We start from the raw sequence: 15,605 nt of genomic DNA, 5'->3' as shown, positions 1-15,605 counted from the left end.
ATCCCATTTTCTACAGTTGCTGACTCTGCTGCGTACACTGTTTCTGCGCAGCCTGCCCCATGAAGGGTTACTGCCCTGTCAGCCCAGTCACTTGGCTGTCTTTGATCTTAGGAACCCTGGGAAATGAAGACAAACAAAAATAATAGCAAAATGAACAAGGGCTCCATAATTCAGAAAATCTAACTAAAACATGATGGGTTTTACATTTAGTGCCTCTAAACCTGCAAGCTTTTCTGCCGCCTCCGGCGGAGACCCAAAGCACCAACTTTCCGTCAGGCAGGGAGAAGAGACACTTGAGAGCTGAATTCACATCATCCCCTCCTGCTCCCCCGTGACAGACCCCACTGCCCCAGGAGCGGATCATGGTGCTTCAGTCGATGAGCTAACAGATGAGGTTTGTCCAACGAGAGGAAGGAGGCTGCAGCCTCTCCCACGGAAACTGCTTTCTCTGGGCTGCAGCAACAATACATTTGGTTTGCATCCGCCCCTTCCAGGGGCTCTGGGGTTTCTCAGCAGCCTGAGAAGTATGTGACACTAACCATTTCTACGGCGGGGTATTAGCCTGCCAGGAGATCCTATGCCACTTCCCACTAGCAGTCCAACGCTACATGACATGGCAGTTTTTCTGTTTGTCTCAGTGTTCAATTAAAACAGCTAAGCAAAACATTTTAAAGGAATCTGGTGGAAGGCACAAAGCAGATACATTAATTTAAAAGGATTTATGAAAGCCTTTCACAGAAATGTCTTGTTTCCTACATCCCCTTTAGCAAGAAAAGAGGTGTGATTGGAAACAAAATAACTATTTGAATAATATTTTATTTTTAAAATTATTTAAAGCTGTATATTAAGGAGGATCTCTCTCTCTAATCCAACTCATCATTTCAGCTTGAACTGTCTTTAGAACACTGTAAATTCATTTCAGACATTGTAAATACTTTTCTGCCAATTACCTATTTCAGCAGTAGAGCCTTTGGCCTTCAGTGTGTTTTCGAGACGTCATCAGAGAAAAACATAAATATATTATCAGATTTTTTCATAAGTGGAGAGATGGGTTAAAAGCTGCAAAAGAACTAGGGCACAAGCCATACAGACCTAAAAAGTAGTCTTTTCTATATGGTGAAAGCTTTTTCCACATTGCAGGACTCCACCCAGATCTGTAATTCAACAGAGTGCGAAAGGTCCAGGTTGCATTTCACTACACACAGGTATCAAACAAACCAAACCAATAAACCAGTCCACACAACCCGCTTTCTGTAGCCAGAAGATTAATGATTACTACTCTCATAAACAGCATAAATGCATTTGCACCATTCTTTTAAACAGACAACTAAAGCGCAGAGAAAACAAAAAGTTCAGTCCCGTCTTCTGCCAGACACTAAGAATGATTTCTCTGTCTGTGAATCTCAAAATCCCAAGGCTAGTAAAGGATCCTTGCAACTAATTTTCAGAAATACTTACCTTTGTATGTCCTTATTATCTGACACTGTAAATAAAGTGCTAAGTAAACGGAGGAATTCTCTACACCATCCTGAGTACAGCATCATATTAGCCATTAAGTTTTGAAGATAGTCCGCAACTTATTAGCATGAAACAGTGCCAGAAATCTTACATGAAATTAAAGGCGGCACTGAAATGCAAAGCAAAATATGAAGAGGAACAGGAACGAGATTCTTCAGGGGTGAAACAGCAGATGATGGAGAATACATATTGTTATTAAAATGGCAAAATATCAAGCCTCATTTTGCAGATAAGCTTCAAGTGTTAATGAACAGTGCTGCTGGCAGCTTGTGTAACAGGAAAATTATGTATGTTCTGACTGGTGATCCAGAAAGTCCATGGACCCAAGGCCCGATGACTGAAAGCTAACATGGGAAATTTAAAGGATAAGTGTGCTTTGTGCATTAAGTACATTTTTCTCAAAGCTGTTCTATTAGTAATACTGAGAAATGCTCAAGTACCTTCACCAGTGAAATACTCAGTTAGCTCTAAAAGCATTTATTTGCTGCCCTGAAAGCAGAATTGGAGAAAAATGAGATTTTCATGAAGACAGGCAGTTGTTTCAACTATGAAAATGTAAACTTGATGGATTAGCTTGCCTGGAATTTAAAGGCATACAGTGAAGTACTCAATAGCCAAGTGCTTTCTAAAGCTTTTTAAGGCTAATTGAGCACCCTTCCCAAAGATGTACACTCCCTCCTCTTTTCAACAGAAGATTTCTATTGAGCTCACATGTAAAATACAGAAAATGCTTGCAACAAACTGAAGCACAACACACATGTTCACTCAAACTCTAACTTCAGTCTGGGGCATGAGTTTCCTGCAAAGACGGTTGCCATTGTGAACACCCACCAGAGTAACCACTTTCACCACTAGATTAAAGGCATTTTAAAAAGTGGAAGGTTAAAATGTATTCTTAATCTTATTAATTGCTTATGTGTTATTTCTTTAAAAGTGTTGTATGGAAAATGTTGCATGTCTCACACCTATCCTCCATTAAGAGCTGTTTAAACATGGAAATTAATTTTGTCGTCTTGTTCCTTTCCACTACTTTCTAAAATCCAAACATAATTGTCATGACAGCCTGAATGCTGCCATCAAGCTCATCAATTCCTGCTGACATGTACCGATCTTTTACCTGGCTTGACTGCATTCATTACAGCCCGCGATGACTTCAGCACCGCTTCGTAGATTGCCCTCTGGTCAGGAGTGAACTTTCCATTTGCAGGAAAGGTGCAAGTGATGTCAGAGCCATAGCAGTAATACTCTCCTCCCATATCAAACAGGCTAAAAAGGAAACAGAGGGGGAAGAAATGAAAGTTTAATTCCAATGAAACAGTAGAACAGAAGACATTTGTCTTGTTTTTCAATTAAAAGTCCTTTGCATTTTGGTAGTTGGCCATATAATCACTGCTTGAATGCTGTTCTGAAGTAAAATGGGATGACAGTCCCTTGGAATCTCCTAGCAGGAAGGTATCTGCATTACATATGGCTTAAATGGACACCCTTACAGGCTGTGCTGGTCCTGGATGGAAATATTGAGAGAGCACACGAAGGAAGATAAAAAGTACATGAGGAATCCACTTCAAGCTCCTCAGTTCCAGTTTCTAGGTCCTCTTCTCAAAAGAAAAAAAAAGTCATTTTTTTCTTTCCTGAGAAATGCTAGCACCACATGAAGAGGCTAACCTCAAAACTTAACAGAGAAACATTAATTCAGTTATGGCCTTTTGTATCTAAATGTCAAAACACATCTGATGGTTTAAATAACACATCCCCAATAAAGACTGACTGCCACTGCTCACAATATAAACTTTAAGACAAACTTGCCTAACAGGGATTAAAGAAACAAGGACTATGGGAAGATCCAACCAGAAAAGAACATTTAGTATGGTTTTCTGCATCACAGGTAGAAGACAAAAAAAAATTCTAAGTGCTTTCTTTTATGCGACAAAAACCATGCTTTTTTCTATACATGAATCAATGATTTACCACTGATTGCTCAGCTGCCAGAATCAAACAAGAACAGCAAGTGGGTCTCTGCACCCTTGTGAGGACCAGGTTAGACATTTGCAGTACTATGCTTCCAGAGGCTGCCTGATAAGGTACTGCACTGGTTTCAGCAGGCTCAAAAATCAGCAAATAACTGAACAACCATTTGCACCAAACAATACTTCAGCAAATAACCCCCCCTCATTCATCATATATTGATTACAAGAAGGCACATTTCACATATATGACTTTGGTCTTGACACACAGTATTTGTGTGACCTCCTGATTTCGTTGGTAATGAATTGGAGTTGAAATCTGCTACTTTAAACCTTCTTCCAACCACCTCAAACGAGTGTAAGAGACTTATCATTGTAAGAAATATAATTTTCTTTTGCTGTGTTTAAAAACCTTGGAGTTTTCTTTCTCTTGCTTCTGCTTCCCAGCAGGGTCAGTCAGACAACACAAGCAGAAGGACACTTTGCTGGGGCACCCAACCAGCATACATGTCTAGGTAAAGGTAAGTGTAAGCTGCCACAAAAAGTGCTACAGCACCCAGCTGTAAATGTTCACCATTTCCAGCACAACTGCCACTGAAAGCAATGGACAATAAGCAAATGAAGGCAATCCTGATAAAGCTAAATAATATTTCAGCAGGGCTGGGACTCTTCTTGCTGCATTGCATACACAGACAAGTACTCATGATTTACTCCAAGAAATTTTAAAATCCACCCTACAATTTCCACTGTGAACAAATCTTTGCACTGAGTCATCGCCAGCCTCCCCAAACTGGGCAAGGTTCACCTGCAGAGAGACTTGCAGGACTGGAACTTCGGGAACAAACCCGGCGGTTTGCAGATGCAGAACTGCGCAAGGCTTAAAGCTACAGGAGCAAACTCCTTGGGAGAAAGCTACAGAGAGAACTGCAAAGTTATGTATGCACATGCAGAGCTAATACAAACACCGTATACATTTCACTTGCATATGAAATGCGATATGCTAAAACAGAAAGTTGCTAATTGAAAAAAGATACACAATAGGCAGCAAATGTAGACCCACAGGGTAAAAAACCCACAATTTGACACGAACGCAGCAACTGTAAAGCAGCCTAGCCAAACCTCAAAATCAGAAATCCCATCAACACTTCCTAAGTTTTAATTTTATGGTTAGACTCGCTTCTAAAAATAACTAATGATACACACAGAAAAATCTAAGTATACAGAAAACTAGCTGCAGCAACTAAGAATCATGTAAGAAGCTGCTACGTTCCCTAACATGCTGACAAGATACAGATTTCAGATTAGTTATAAATCTTTCAATTTATCTCAGACTGAACCCTGTCAAAATCACGAATCAAGCTGCATAGTGCTTTGTGGGATTTGCAGCAGTTTTGTAACCTAACTGTTCCATTTACAAGTGTTGTCCATTCCATGGTGACAGAAAACCTGTGACCAACAACTTCCAAACTCCCTGTCCATGTCTTCTGAAAGTTGCTATGCTTTCTATATTTCATGGGGAGAATAGTTATTCTGAACTTACCACAGGCAAAATTTTAGCTATGTCTTTAACCTTACAATTACCAGCGTTTTCTCAAACCCATTCATCACTCAGTGGTTGTTAAATAGTTTTTTGAGTTACTGGAGCACTGAGTAATGGAAAAAACCTATCACCAAGCTGATGGTACACCAAAACATGGCTCACAAGCAAGGAAGCACCATTTGTTCAGGTTTCTTGGCTTCCAGACAAAAGGAGACATGAGGGAAGATGATCTTTCAAATTCCACCTCCAAGCACAACACACCATCCAGCTTCTATGCTTCAGTGAAAAAGTATCCAAACCAAACTGTACATTTGGGAGATATTTTGGCTCTTATTGGGAATTCTCTTCCATTTAACTGCAGTTAGGAACATATCCATTAGTTAAAATGTTGCCCAAGACATGGAAATAGCCCAAATATTGTAGTTATCCTGAGGAAATAATGGGAACCTGAGAAGATCCTAATTTCATATCTTTGCTTGTCAGGCAAAATAAGTGGTGAAGCACATTTAAGTAAAATAAAATGCATGTGAGCTGCTATGTTCTCCTGTTGACTAACTGGAAAAAGCTTCTAAAAGCAGGTGCCTTAAATCCTGGTTCCTTATAAAAAATATATTTATTTTGAAATTAGATGGTGAACAAATTAAATGCACAAATGAAAATAGGCCTTATAGGCATCTTGATCGATGGCTTGCCTTTTAAGAACTGTCTAACATTGAGTGACATATGCAATAATATAACAAAATATCTCCAAACTCTATTGCATTTCCCTTTGAGATAAATTAAGTGCTACACATCTAGCAGACTGCATATATTGTCTGTTACAAAACTGAATTGTGAATTCAGTTTTCTGCTGAATGAAGAAAAATTTCATTCCAGAACAACCCATTTCCTGCTCCTTTTTCAGCAACGGTGCAACAGTTAATTGCTGATTTCAATGAATGCAGAGATGATGCGTCTGAGGTTGTCAGGTTTCCGAGGGGTCTTGAATGGGAAGGAGGCCAGAGAATGAGTGCTGCTCATCAGAGAGAGGCGTGTGGTTGTACGTCGAAGTTCTCACTGGTTTAGCTTGAAGCTGATGAAGTCTTTTATTGCACAGCTCAATCTCTTCCAAAACATTCAGAGAGAGAAGCTAATCTTGCTTTGCATCACTTTGTTGGGAGCAAAAGCAACAAAAACCTACCAGGCTTCACTTCAGGGTGAAAAGTGCATGGTGTATAGAGCAGTTTTAACAGTCAGAAGACCTGGGCTCTCTCTAAAAATTCCATGTAACTGTTTCAATTTGTTTTCTAGGATTATCAAGAAGCTATAGCACAAGCACAAGACACATAGCAAAACTATTCCAGTCTCCTTCTTGGAAGCATAGGCATAGCTCTCCTAACTTTCACAGAATTTTGGCACTACAAAAGACAAATTTATAGTTACATTTTTGGCTTTCAAGCCCGGAAAAATAATACACATTTTGATATCAATTTTAGCTTTCTTAACCCCCGACTGTGAAGCATCACAGAACACTTTGTGTAACACTTCCGATGTGAAAACTGTGGACTATAAACAGCCATGTTTCTTTTCTTCATAAAGTCACTGTATACCATTTTTAAAAGAATAAAGCATCATCTTCCTTAAAGCATGTGTTTTACTTTTATAGGCTTGCTGACACTTTTATTGTCAAATAATTTGAGACTGCCAGGCAATGAGGCAAATTATGGCCAATATCACAATGGGAAGCAATACTTTATTTGGGATATCTGAGCCATGTGTATGAATCGTTATGATCCAACCACCAACCCAACCCAAAGACAAGCTCTCACAGGCATTTCTCGGGAAGGCTACAGCTGCTCCCACGAGCTAACACGTAAAGCTGTCACCTTCCTGCTCTACTGACCTGCTTGGTCTGCGCTCTCAGAACTGAATCTCCTCAGGATAGTCATAAAAAATAAATTATTCCTCTGCAGTTGTTAACATCACAGAGTGACGACAGTGGGGAAGCCCAGCTGGATGTCCTCCTGGTGCAGCGCACTCCAGCATGGGGTTGTGCTGAGTGTCACCTGCCTGCAACCCACGTCCTCCCCAGCTCCTGCTCTCAGGACAAAACCTTCCCTTCCCCCGAGTGGGGTTGCAAGACCAGCGATTAGAAAACTGATATCGCCGTATCTTACTGTGCCCTCTTCGTACTTGAGGTTAAAGGTAAACAGGTATGAATACTGATGCACTTTACTCAGCAACGTTTACTGAGGTTTTAGGGTTTTGAGCCATTATTAACCAACGTACCTAGGAATAGCCCCATGGATGAACTGGTGCCAGCCCAATGCTAGGACAGCAGGAATAAAGGTACACACAACATTTTCCACCTTTTATTACAATAAGAGCAAGTCATCCCCAGGCGGAGATTTTATTCTGTGTGATCTCGCCATAATCTGCTCCGAGTTCACAGAGAGCGCTCTATGCTTCGGATTTTGTGCAGCAATTAAATCTTGACGTATTCATGCACTAACGAAATCCGACCATTTGTTTGGTTAAAGACTTTTAAGGCAAGTTCAAGCTTAAGGGAACTAGGTATCAGCACTTCTGTGAGATACATCTTTGGAAACATGCCAAGCGATTTGGAAACAGGGTGGTTTAATAGTAGACCACAAGAATGAATTACAGTAAATGATATCAGGAGTAAGAAAATGGGAGAGTTAAGTGACACACACTTTTTCATCCACTTGCATCCTGACTAGCCAAGAGTTATCAATTTATAAAGCAACACTAAGATAACATTGCAAACCCCAAAAGAGAACTGGAAGAGTACAGCGTGAAGTCCTATCATGCTCAGGAAGGTTTTTTGGAAGAGGTTCCCTCCTGCGACCAGCTTCCATCTGACATGGTACAGAGAGCTCTGTCCCGAAGCCAGGCTTGGCTTGCTGATTTAAGGCCAGCTTTTTGTTGTCAGCACCCCTGGAGTCTAGAGTAACCTTAGAAAAATGCTAGAAAATATTTTTTGTGTAGGAAATGGGGTTCTGGGTATTCACAAGAAAACATCAGGCTTTTTGTTTAAGACTTGTGTTCAAAAAAAGATCCTGTAGCCCACACAGGTAATGCAATTACTGAGATACAAAATAGCTACATGACTATTCTTCACCTGGCTGTGATTTAGCCCTATACTTTGTGTTTGTCCTCAACCATGTCTTTTCATCTTGTCTACCTTCTCCATGACTTTCCCATCCTTGCTCCTCTTGTAGCACTGTCTCACTAAAGGCTTTCCCAGACTACTACAGATAATAGGTGGCTCGACTCAACCTCCTCTCACAAAAGATGACAAGATATGCCACTAAGTTTTACTCGGATAGGAACACGGTGGGAAAAAAATACATCTGTCGACATGAAGTTTTGAAGGAGAGAGGACTGCATACTTGAACCTCTACAATGCCAACTGCAGAGCCCTCAGTGGCTATAGCAGGAATATACAGAAGTTCGGTCTAGAAGTATTACCCAAAAAAAAGAAAAAAAAAAAAAAGAAACAAAGAGAAATAAACAAAGAGAAATAAACAAACAAAAAGAGGGCAGAGGGATGTCTCTAACATAGAAGTGCTGCACACAAATAAAGAACTGGGAATACCAAGCTGGTATTCCCGGGTTAGGAGAAGGAGGCAGCAGCAATGGAGGCTTCACAAGATGCAGAAGGTGAAGTGTCAGTCCTGCTCTCCTATCACCCCTGCTAGACCCACGAAGGCAAATACGCCAGAGAGTAGGGAAAGTTTCAGGTAAAGTTCTCCCAAAAGGGTTACCTGTTTGACTTGTCTTTTTGCTGAATGGATGACTTTTTTCCCTGCCTTTTTAATCCTAATTATTATCCATTTTTAATTGGCATATTTAATAAGCAACAGTACTCTTTTTAGCAGAGACAAATCTTTGCCGAAAAGTCAACCTAACAGAGGTGGCAGCAAATCCAAAGTCTTGGCCAGTTTCCACCCGTCAGGCACCTCAATTCTCAAATTCTGCAGTTATCTAAACCAGTCCATTTCTAGATGTCTACTGAGAAGTGCAAGGTACCTACTAGAGGTGAACTGTAAAAGTTTGATACTTCTAATGCAGGCCACCATTGTTAGGTGCTAACATTTGGACTTAAAGAGCCTTAGCTTTCAGCAGCTGGTTTCGGACACCCTGACCTGTGTTCCCCAGCCTGGACAAACCACCACTGGAAATCACAGGAGTAGGTGAAGTGTCAGACCTTTACTTATCGATTTTTACTGTAAATACTGTCAAGTTTTCTTATGTGTGTACGTGCATACTCACATCTGTCCATATAAGTAAAAGGCTAACGCTTCCAATTCTTTTCCATGATGAAAGCTGGGCCAGTGTCCAATGGTAGAGGTTTGGTTTGTATTTAGACATCCTATAGTTGTAATGAAGGCAGCAACTAGTATTTCAGGAAAGGAGGCTGCCCATGCCCTAGCCAAGCATGCTATTTTGCCAGTAAGAACATTTTTTCGCTGTTTGGAAGAAATACCTAATCTTCATGGCAGCACCTCAAGCCGAAAGTATAGTACTGCAATGCACAACTGAAATCAGAAATATTCTTGCCTTAATGACATGAATTGGTTCAGCCCAGATGTGGAGCAGTATCGCACCAGGAGGACTCCTCCTGACTGTGCCTCCACCATGGGCCAACAAGTGCTTCTCTGTAGAGACACAAGGGAAGGTCCAACGCTACGCTGAGCACTGGGACTGGGAGTTACGTCTGGTTCAGGGGGATACACAAAGGGTGTGCTGGAGACTAACTGTGGTTTAAAACTGTACTTTGACCTATACAATTGAATTCCCCACACCATGAGCAAGGAGAAAGACTTTGATACTGAAATTCATCCAAGATAAGCAACACCCGTCAAGAAGAGTACTAACATACTTTATGTGTATCTATATTAACAAAGACCACCATAAAAGGTGGATTACACTAACCAGCATTTACAAATGACCGATATTAAATCAACAGCTATTAAAAAGATACTAGGTTTTACCCTGCTTGTTTTAATTATAGAAATGAACGCTCTATTCAAATCAGTCCAACAGCAGTTAAAGCAACTTCATGCTCTCAGTTTTTTTCAGACTACGCTGGGAATGCTAATCTAAAACTAAGATAAAACTCATTTACAAGTGACAATTAAAAAGACATTTCATTTACACTGTAATGTATGGAGAGCATAAAATTAAAAGGCAGACCATAACACAGCACTTAAAGGAGAGCTAAAATTTGTTGCAGCAAACATGCTATTAATACTTAGCGACCTCTGCTTTGGCTAAAAGGCTTACGCATTTCCAACAGTAGGCAACCTCATAGTCTGAGTTAACCAGTATTAAAGAACACATGTTCAATTAGAGCAAAATTATTGTTAATTCTAGAAAATATAGTTTTCTATTTTTAATCAAATTCAATTTTTCTAGATTAGCATAAAATTAATATAGTCTATTGGTACAACAAAAAGCAAAAATACCTACACTTGATGAAAATAGTAAATATTAATCAAACCAGAGGAATCAAGCCAAAGGAATTATTTCAGAAATGGATAGCCAGTTGATTTTGCAATCAACCAGTAAGTAGTAGCAATGTACTTCATATTATTATTAGAAACAAAACCATAACTAACAAGTTATTTCAAAACTGCAGACTGAAAGGTTAAAGCTAACCATAATTTTTGCATATTATTATTACAGCACCAAACTTCAAAATGCATGAAAAATGCATGAGGCCAAATGAAAATACTAGTCTCACCCACATAAAATAGTTGAGCATTTACATCTGACACATTAATATCCTGGGATCTTAAAAGCAGTGCTTTCAAGAAGCAATAAATACAGTATTTTGTTCCGTAGGATAAATTGTTTTAATAGCAGACAATGAAGTATTTGGGGTGGAAAAGGGAGGACTTCTATTATCTAGTGCAAAAAGACTGGTCAGTTCCTGCTTTTTAATGCAATATTGCCCCCACCTGGACAAATGAATTTTGGTTTATAGGTTGGTATTAGTATCATAAAACTTGATAAAACACAGTGTAAATGTTAAAAAAGTCTGGAAAGGAGTCACAGCAAACTTCTATCATCTTTTGTAATATACGTTTTCCAAGCTCACCTAAGTCTTTTAGTTGACCTACTGAAAGTCTCGTGAAATAAATGACAGCTGCTCAGCACTCATAAAAAGTCATTGTATATTATACACTTACTCATGCCCACAAAAAAGCGAATAGTGCATTTTCTACAAATAATAGTGTACAATATTAAATATACTGATACAGTTTCAAAGCAATACGTATGCTGCACATGCATATTGTGTGTATATGTAAAAGATAAATGTACATAGCTTATACAGAAAATGACAAATCTTTCGATTGTATATAACTATATATTATGCTTTTAGATCAAAGAACTAAAATTAGCAAAATAACTTCTGTTTTACCTAATAGAAGGCTTAGCCTTCATGCATAACCATGAACAACTGAATCTGACGAGTTCTCGCAATAAGCAACTTTCTTTTGCAATATTCTTCACACACCCTGGAGTGACCAACAACCCCGGGAAGTCTGAAAACTGCCCTATGTCTCTTTTGAGTAATTAAAAAATAAACAGCTCTGAAAACTTAGCATCTTCACTCTCTATTTCACCCAGAACAGCCTTTCACAACTACCCGTACTTGCAGTCAAGAAAAATTCTTTAAGACGAACAAATCTTCTGAAATGGCAAGAGTAGCACTGGAAGTTAAACCGGATTTTTTGACAGCACCAGAAGTTACAATAATAATTATTAAAAGATACATACAAGTATCAAATGGAAGGAAACAAACCCAAGTTTAGCACAAGTTGAGTGATATGCACATTATACACACTGGCAGTGCTCCTGGAAGGATGCTGTGCCTTTGCTCTGGCAACTACAACACGTTATCAATATCAAAACACGGGACAATAATAATCTCCTTCTAGAGAGCGCTTATTTTAGTGCCCCCTGGTGTCAATATTATTTTGATGCCTTAAATTTGCATTACGATGTCAAGGAAAGAAATAGGAACAGAAATATTCCTCGGAGTTAAATTATTCTGTCTTTGTGCAACACCAGATTGCTTTCCGCATCTCCAACTCTATTATCTGGCTAAGCAATTAACAGTACCTGTTAGTATAGCCAAGATGTATTTAAAACATTTAGCACAGATGTACTTTTGTGACAGGATGTGTCTGATTTTGTGGCAGTAACAAAACTTCCCTAGTGCTTAAATTCTGGTACCTGAATGTAATAAAAATGTTCACAGGTGAAACCATCACCAGCAGGTCATGGAAACAGCAGTGGGCTTCTGCAGTGGGCAGCGCACGGCTTCACCACGGGTATTGAGCTCTGCCCAACAGCAAGCTTACATCTGAGAGCGTGAAAAGAAACAGTGGAACAGAATGAAAGATACCATCCGATGATCCGACCTGTTTCCATTTGAACTGCTGAAGTTAGTGTTATAAATAATAGATGGGACCACCGTGAAGACAAGGTTAATGGTCTTTCTCTCCGAGGTCCACTGCACTTCACAAGCAGTTGATGCTGTACTCCCATTATTTATGCTTTCACCCAAGCCCTCTTATTAAATCACACCCTGACCCTCACTCCAGGGAGCACCAGTACCCCCATTAAGTGCCCGTGTTCCTCGGGGCGTGCAGAGCAGCCACATCCCGACCTGGCCTCGGGGCTCCGAGCGGGACCTGCCCACGAGGGGGGCGAGGAGACGGTGCCATGCACCGGGCCCACCTTCATCAACACTGTGACGCAGGATACTTCAAAATGTTAAAAATGGCAAGTGCTTCAGCAGAATAGACAATTATTTTCATTTTTTTGCAAAGCCAGAATGGACCAACTAACCCCCAAAAATGTCATCAAGTGCTTGAAGGTCAGTGAACCTGCCAATAGAAGTTGCTCACAAAGTGCTGAACTTTCCCTGAGACACATTTGTCAGATGCCATAAAAATACCAAGACCTGGAACACCTGCAGAAAACTATCTCAGGTAACAGCTGTATCTAGTTCAGTGACATCTGGGGTCAGGCTTATTTTTTCACATTTCTATTATTTATGAGCCTCATCATGAAGAATCAATCTTTATTTTAAGATCATAGAAGCATTTTCTACTTGTCAAACGTTGCAGGAGCCCTGCTGAGCAATCGCAATAAAACAATCAACTCCCGACGTGCCTTCGGTGCGTGCCGATGCCAGGCATCCACAAAGGCAGGCTGCACGAGCCGCTAGGCAGCAAATTGAATGCAATAAACTATCATCTTCCCGAATACCTTTTCAAAATCAAAATGTAAAGTACACACTTCAGGTTCAGCACCTCCAATGGTTCCTATAACAAACCACTGAACCACAAAGGTGAGAAGAGATGTGTGCCTTGTCGCAGGCTTCCCCTGCTGCACTCAGTCTATGCTGATGGCCAGTTTTCTCCTCCCCGACAGCCGTGGTGGAGCTCCACGCTGCAGCGCTGGTAGGGCAGGGGCAGAAGACAGAAGGGAGGACCTAAGGGGATTTGCTTCCTTCATTTTTAAGAAAACAGATGCTTTCATTTTTCAGTAGGCAAACGCTGATTTTTTGAGATCAACTCTTTTCACAGAAACACGATGGCTTTGACTGAACTTTACACTGATGCTATTTCTCAAGGTCAAGTCATAACTTCCAGCCAAAGTCAGAGATCAGTTTGTGGAGAGCTGAAACCAGAGGTTTCCATCTCCCATGAGAACCCTCTAACCACTGAACCAATCTCTTGCCCCAGTGCGAACAAAAGCAAAACAGCTGCAACAGGAGAGATCATGAGACACTTGCCCAGGAAGAGCAAGGAATGCAGGGGATGCCATTTGATGGACAGGAGCCCCCTGTGCTCACTTGTTCTTGATCTATGCATGGCATGGAGTCGGATCTCAACTCCTTGATTTTTATTTTTTCTTCTTGAGTAGCAATTTTTAATTTAATTGTAGTCCCCACCAAACTTTTGAAGACCTTTGGTTATCCAAACTGGACTGGAGGTGTTGGGAGGGTGGCTCATAAACCCCTGGAAAATTTGGTTTGGTTAGTTTCTGCTTCTGGCGTTCATGGAGGCCTCTCATGTAAAGGGCAGGAGATTGCAAAACTATAACAAACACTTTTACTTAAGACTCCACTGTCTATATTACTAAACATAGTTGCGGCCTCACTACAGAAACAGCAGGTGTACATGATGAGTAACACAGTACTTTGAGATGATGCATGAAACCTCAGTCTAGGGCTCAGTTTCAATCCAAGCCGTCACAGGTTTAAGATGACAGAAGAAAATCGGGATTTGTACATTAGCCTGGCCGTACATCATCACTGCAGGCTGTGATTTGCAACATTCTGAGTATGAGACTTTATTTGAAGGTAATACTGAGTGAAAGGGTTGAGTGCTTGGAACTGTGATTCACAAGGGTGGTCAGGCTGCCCATTTACCTGCACAACCTTTTTGACCATGGAGACAATGGACACTTGTTAAGGAAAGTGTTTGGTTTAGACCATATTGATCATACAATTTAAATGTTCACCACATAGATGTTACAGTACATGAATTATTTATATAAAACAACGACTTGCTGTTACCGCAATATTTACTTTTAATATCAATAAAGTGTATGTATCTATTGAATACCTTAACTTCCCTAAAAATATTGATTTCTATATCAATCATAATGCTTTGCGTTAGCTATTTTAATATTTATTAAACTGAAAAAGACAGCCCTGCTTAGCAAGACAGTCCATTATTAACGAGTGTCAGAAATTCTCTTTATAGTCCTTGTCTTGCACTGAGATCTTTCAGTGCAGAAGCAGTACCTGTAAAAATGTGGATTACGATGCAATATCAGAGATGTAATTCTGTACCGGTTTCTTACAGAAGCAATAAAGCCATTTGATGTAGATTAATTTTCAAAAAAGAACATCATAAAACCAGGGTGTTCTAAACCTGCCACAGTCTTAAAAAAAAATTAAAAATGCAATAGCACAAGTATTTTTGCCTATAATCTCCTGTTGACATCACCAAATCCTTGCAACTTACATTTTTAAAAGAGGAAACAATGCATGCACTTGTGTGTTTAAAAGAAGCAAAGCATTAGTCTTCCATATTATTTTTTCTAATATTCAGGTGCTTTTTTGACTTATTTACTGATACTTACTGCACTGCACTGCTTTGTACACAAAAAACCTGAGCAGCACATTTCTGCAACACTGATGAGTGTTATTCACATCTACTAAATGATGTTAAGAAAAAGACAGGAAATTCTACTGAATAATTTAATAAAAACCATACCCTTCCGATTCTGTTACATAGAAGTATAGGAATCATTAAATTAGATTTATACCAAAATATCGGCAGAAGCAGAAATAACCCTCAAAACACTTCTACCGCTTTTTCACCAAAAACAAAGACATTTTCCTCCTATGTTCAGGACTTCCTAAGATTATCCAACAGAGGGCTCCCAGTAGCTATTAAAAAGCTTAATTGAGAGCCAAATATATGAACACTAACTTATACATACAAATCAGCATACTGCCATCTTAATAACCTGCTCTGTATGCACAA

At 39.9% G+C, this 15,605-nt stretch overlaps 1 protein-coding gene across 2 annotated transcripts in view; it reads right to left on the bottom strand.

Annotated features, from left to right (window-relative positions):
• PEPD (peptidase D) overlaps window positions 1–15,605 on the bottom strand; it is a 131,740-nt gene that overhangs the window by 34,317 nt on the left and 81,818 nt on the right. For both annotated transcript variants that reach the window (XM_065640860.1, XM_065640861.1), the window contains one exon: window positions 2,636–2,784. In XM_065640860.1, coding sequence (XP_065496932.1) covers window positions 2,636–2,784 — 149 coding nt within the window. The remainder of the gene's footprint in view (window positions 1–2,635; window positions 2,785–15,605) is intronic.

This window comes from Caloenas nicobarica, chromosome 9, assembly GCF_036013445.1.
Source record: "Caloenas nicobarica isolate bCalNic1 chromosome 9, bCalNic1.hap1, whole genome shotgun sequence".
Classification (NCBI taxonomy): domain Eukaryota; kingdom Metazoa; phylum Chordata; class Aves; order Columbiformes; family Columbidae; genus Caloenas; species Caloenas nicobarica.
Note: the sequence above shows the minus strand (reverse complement) of the source record. Positions and strands in the feature narration are given on the sequence as shown.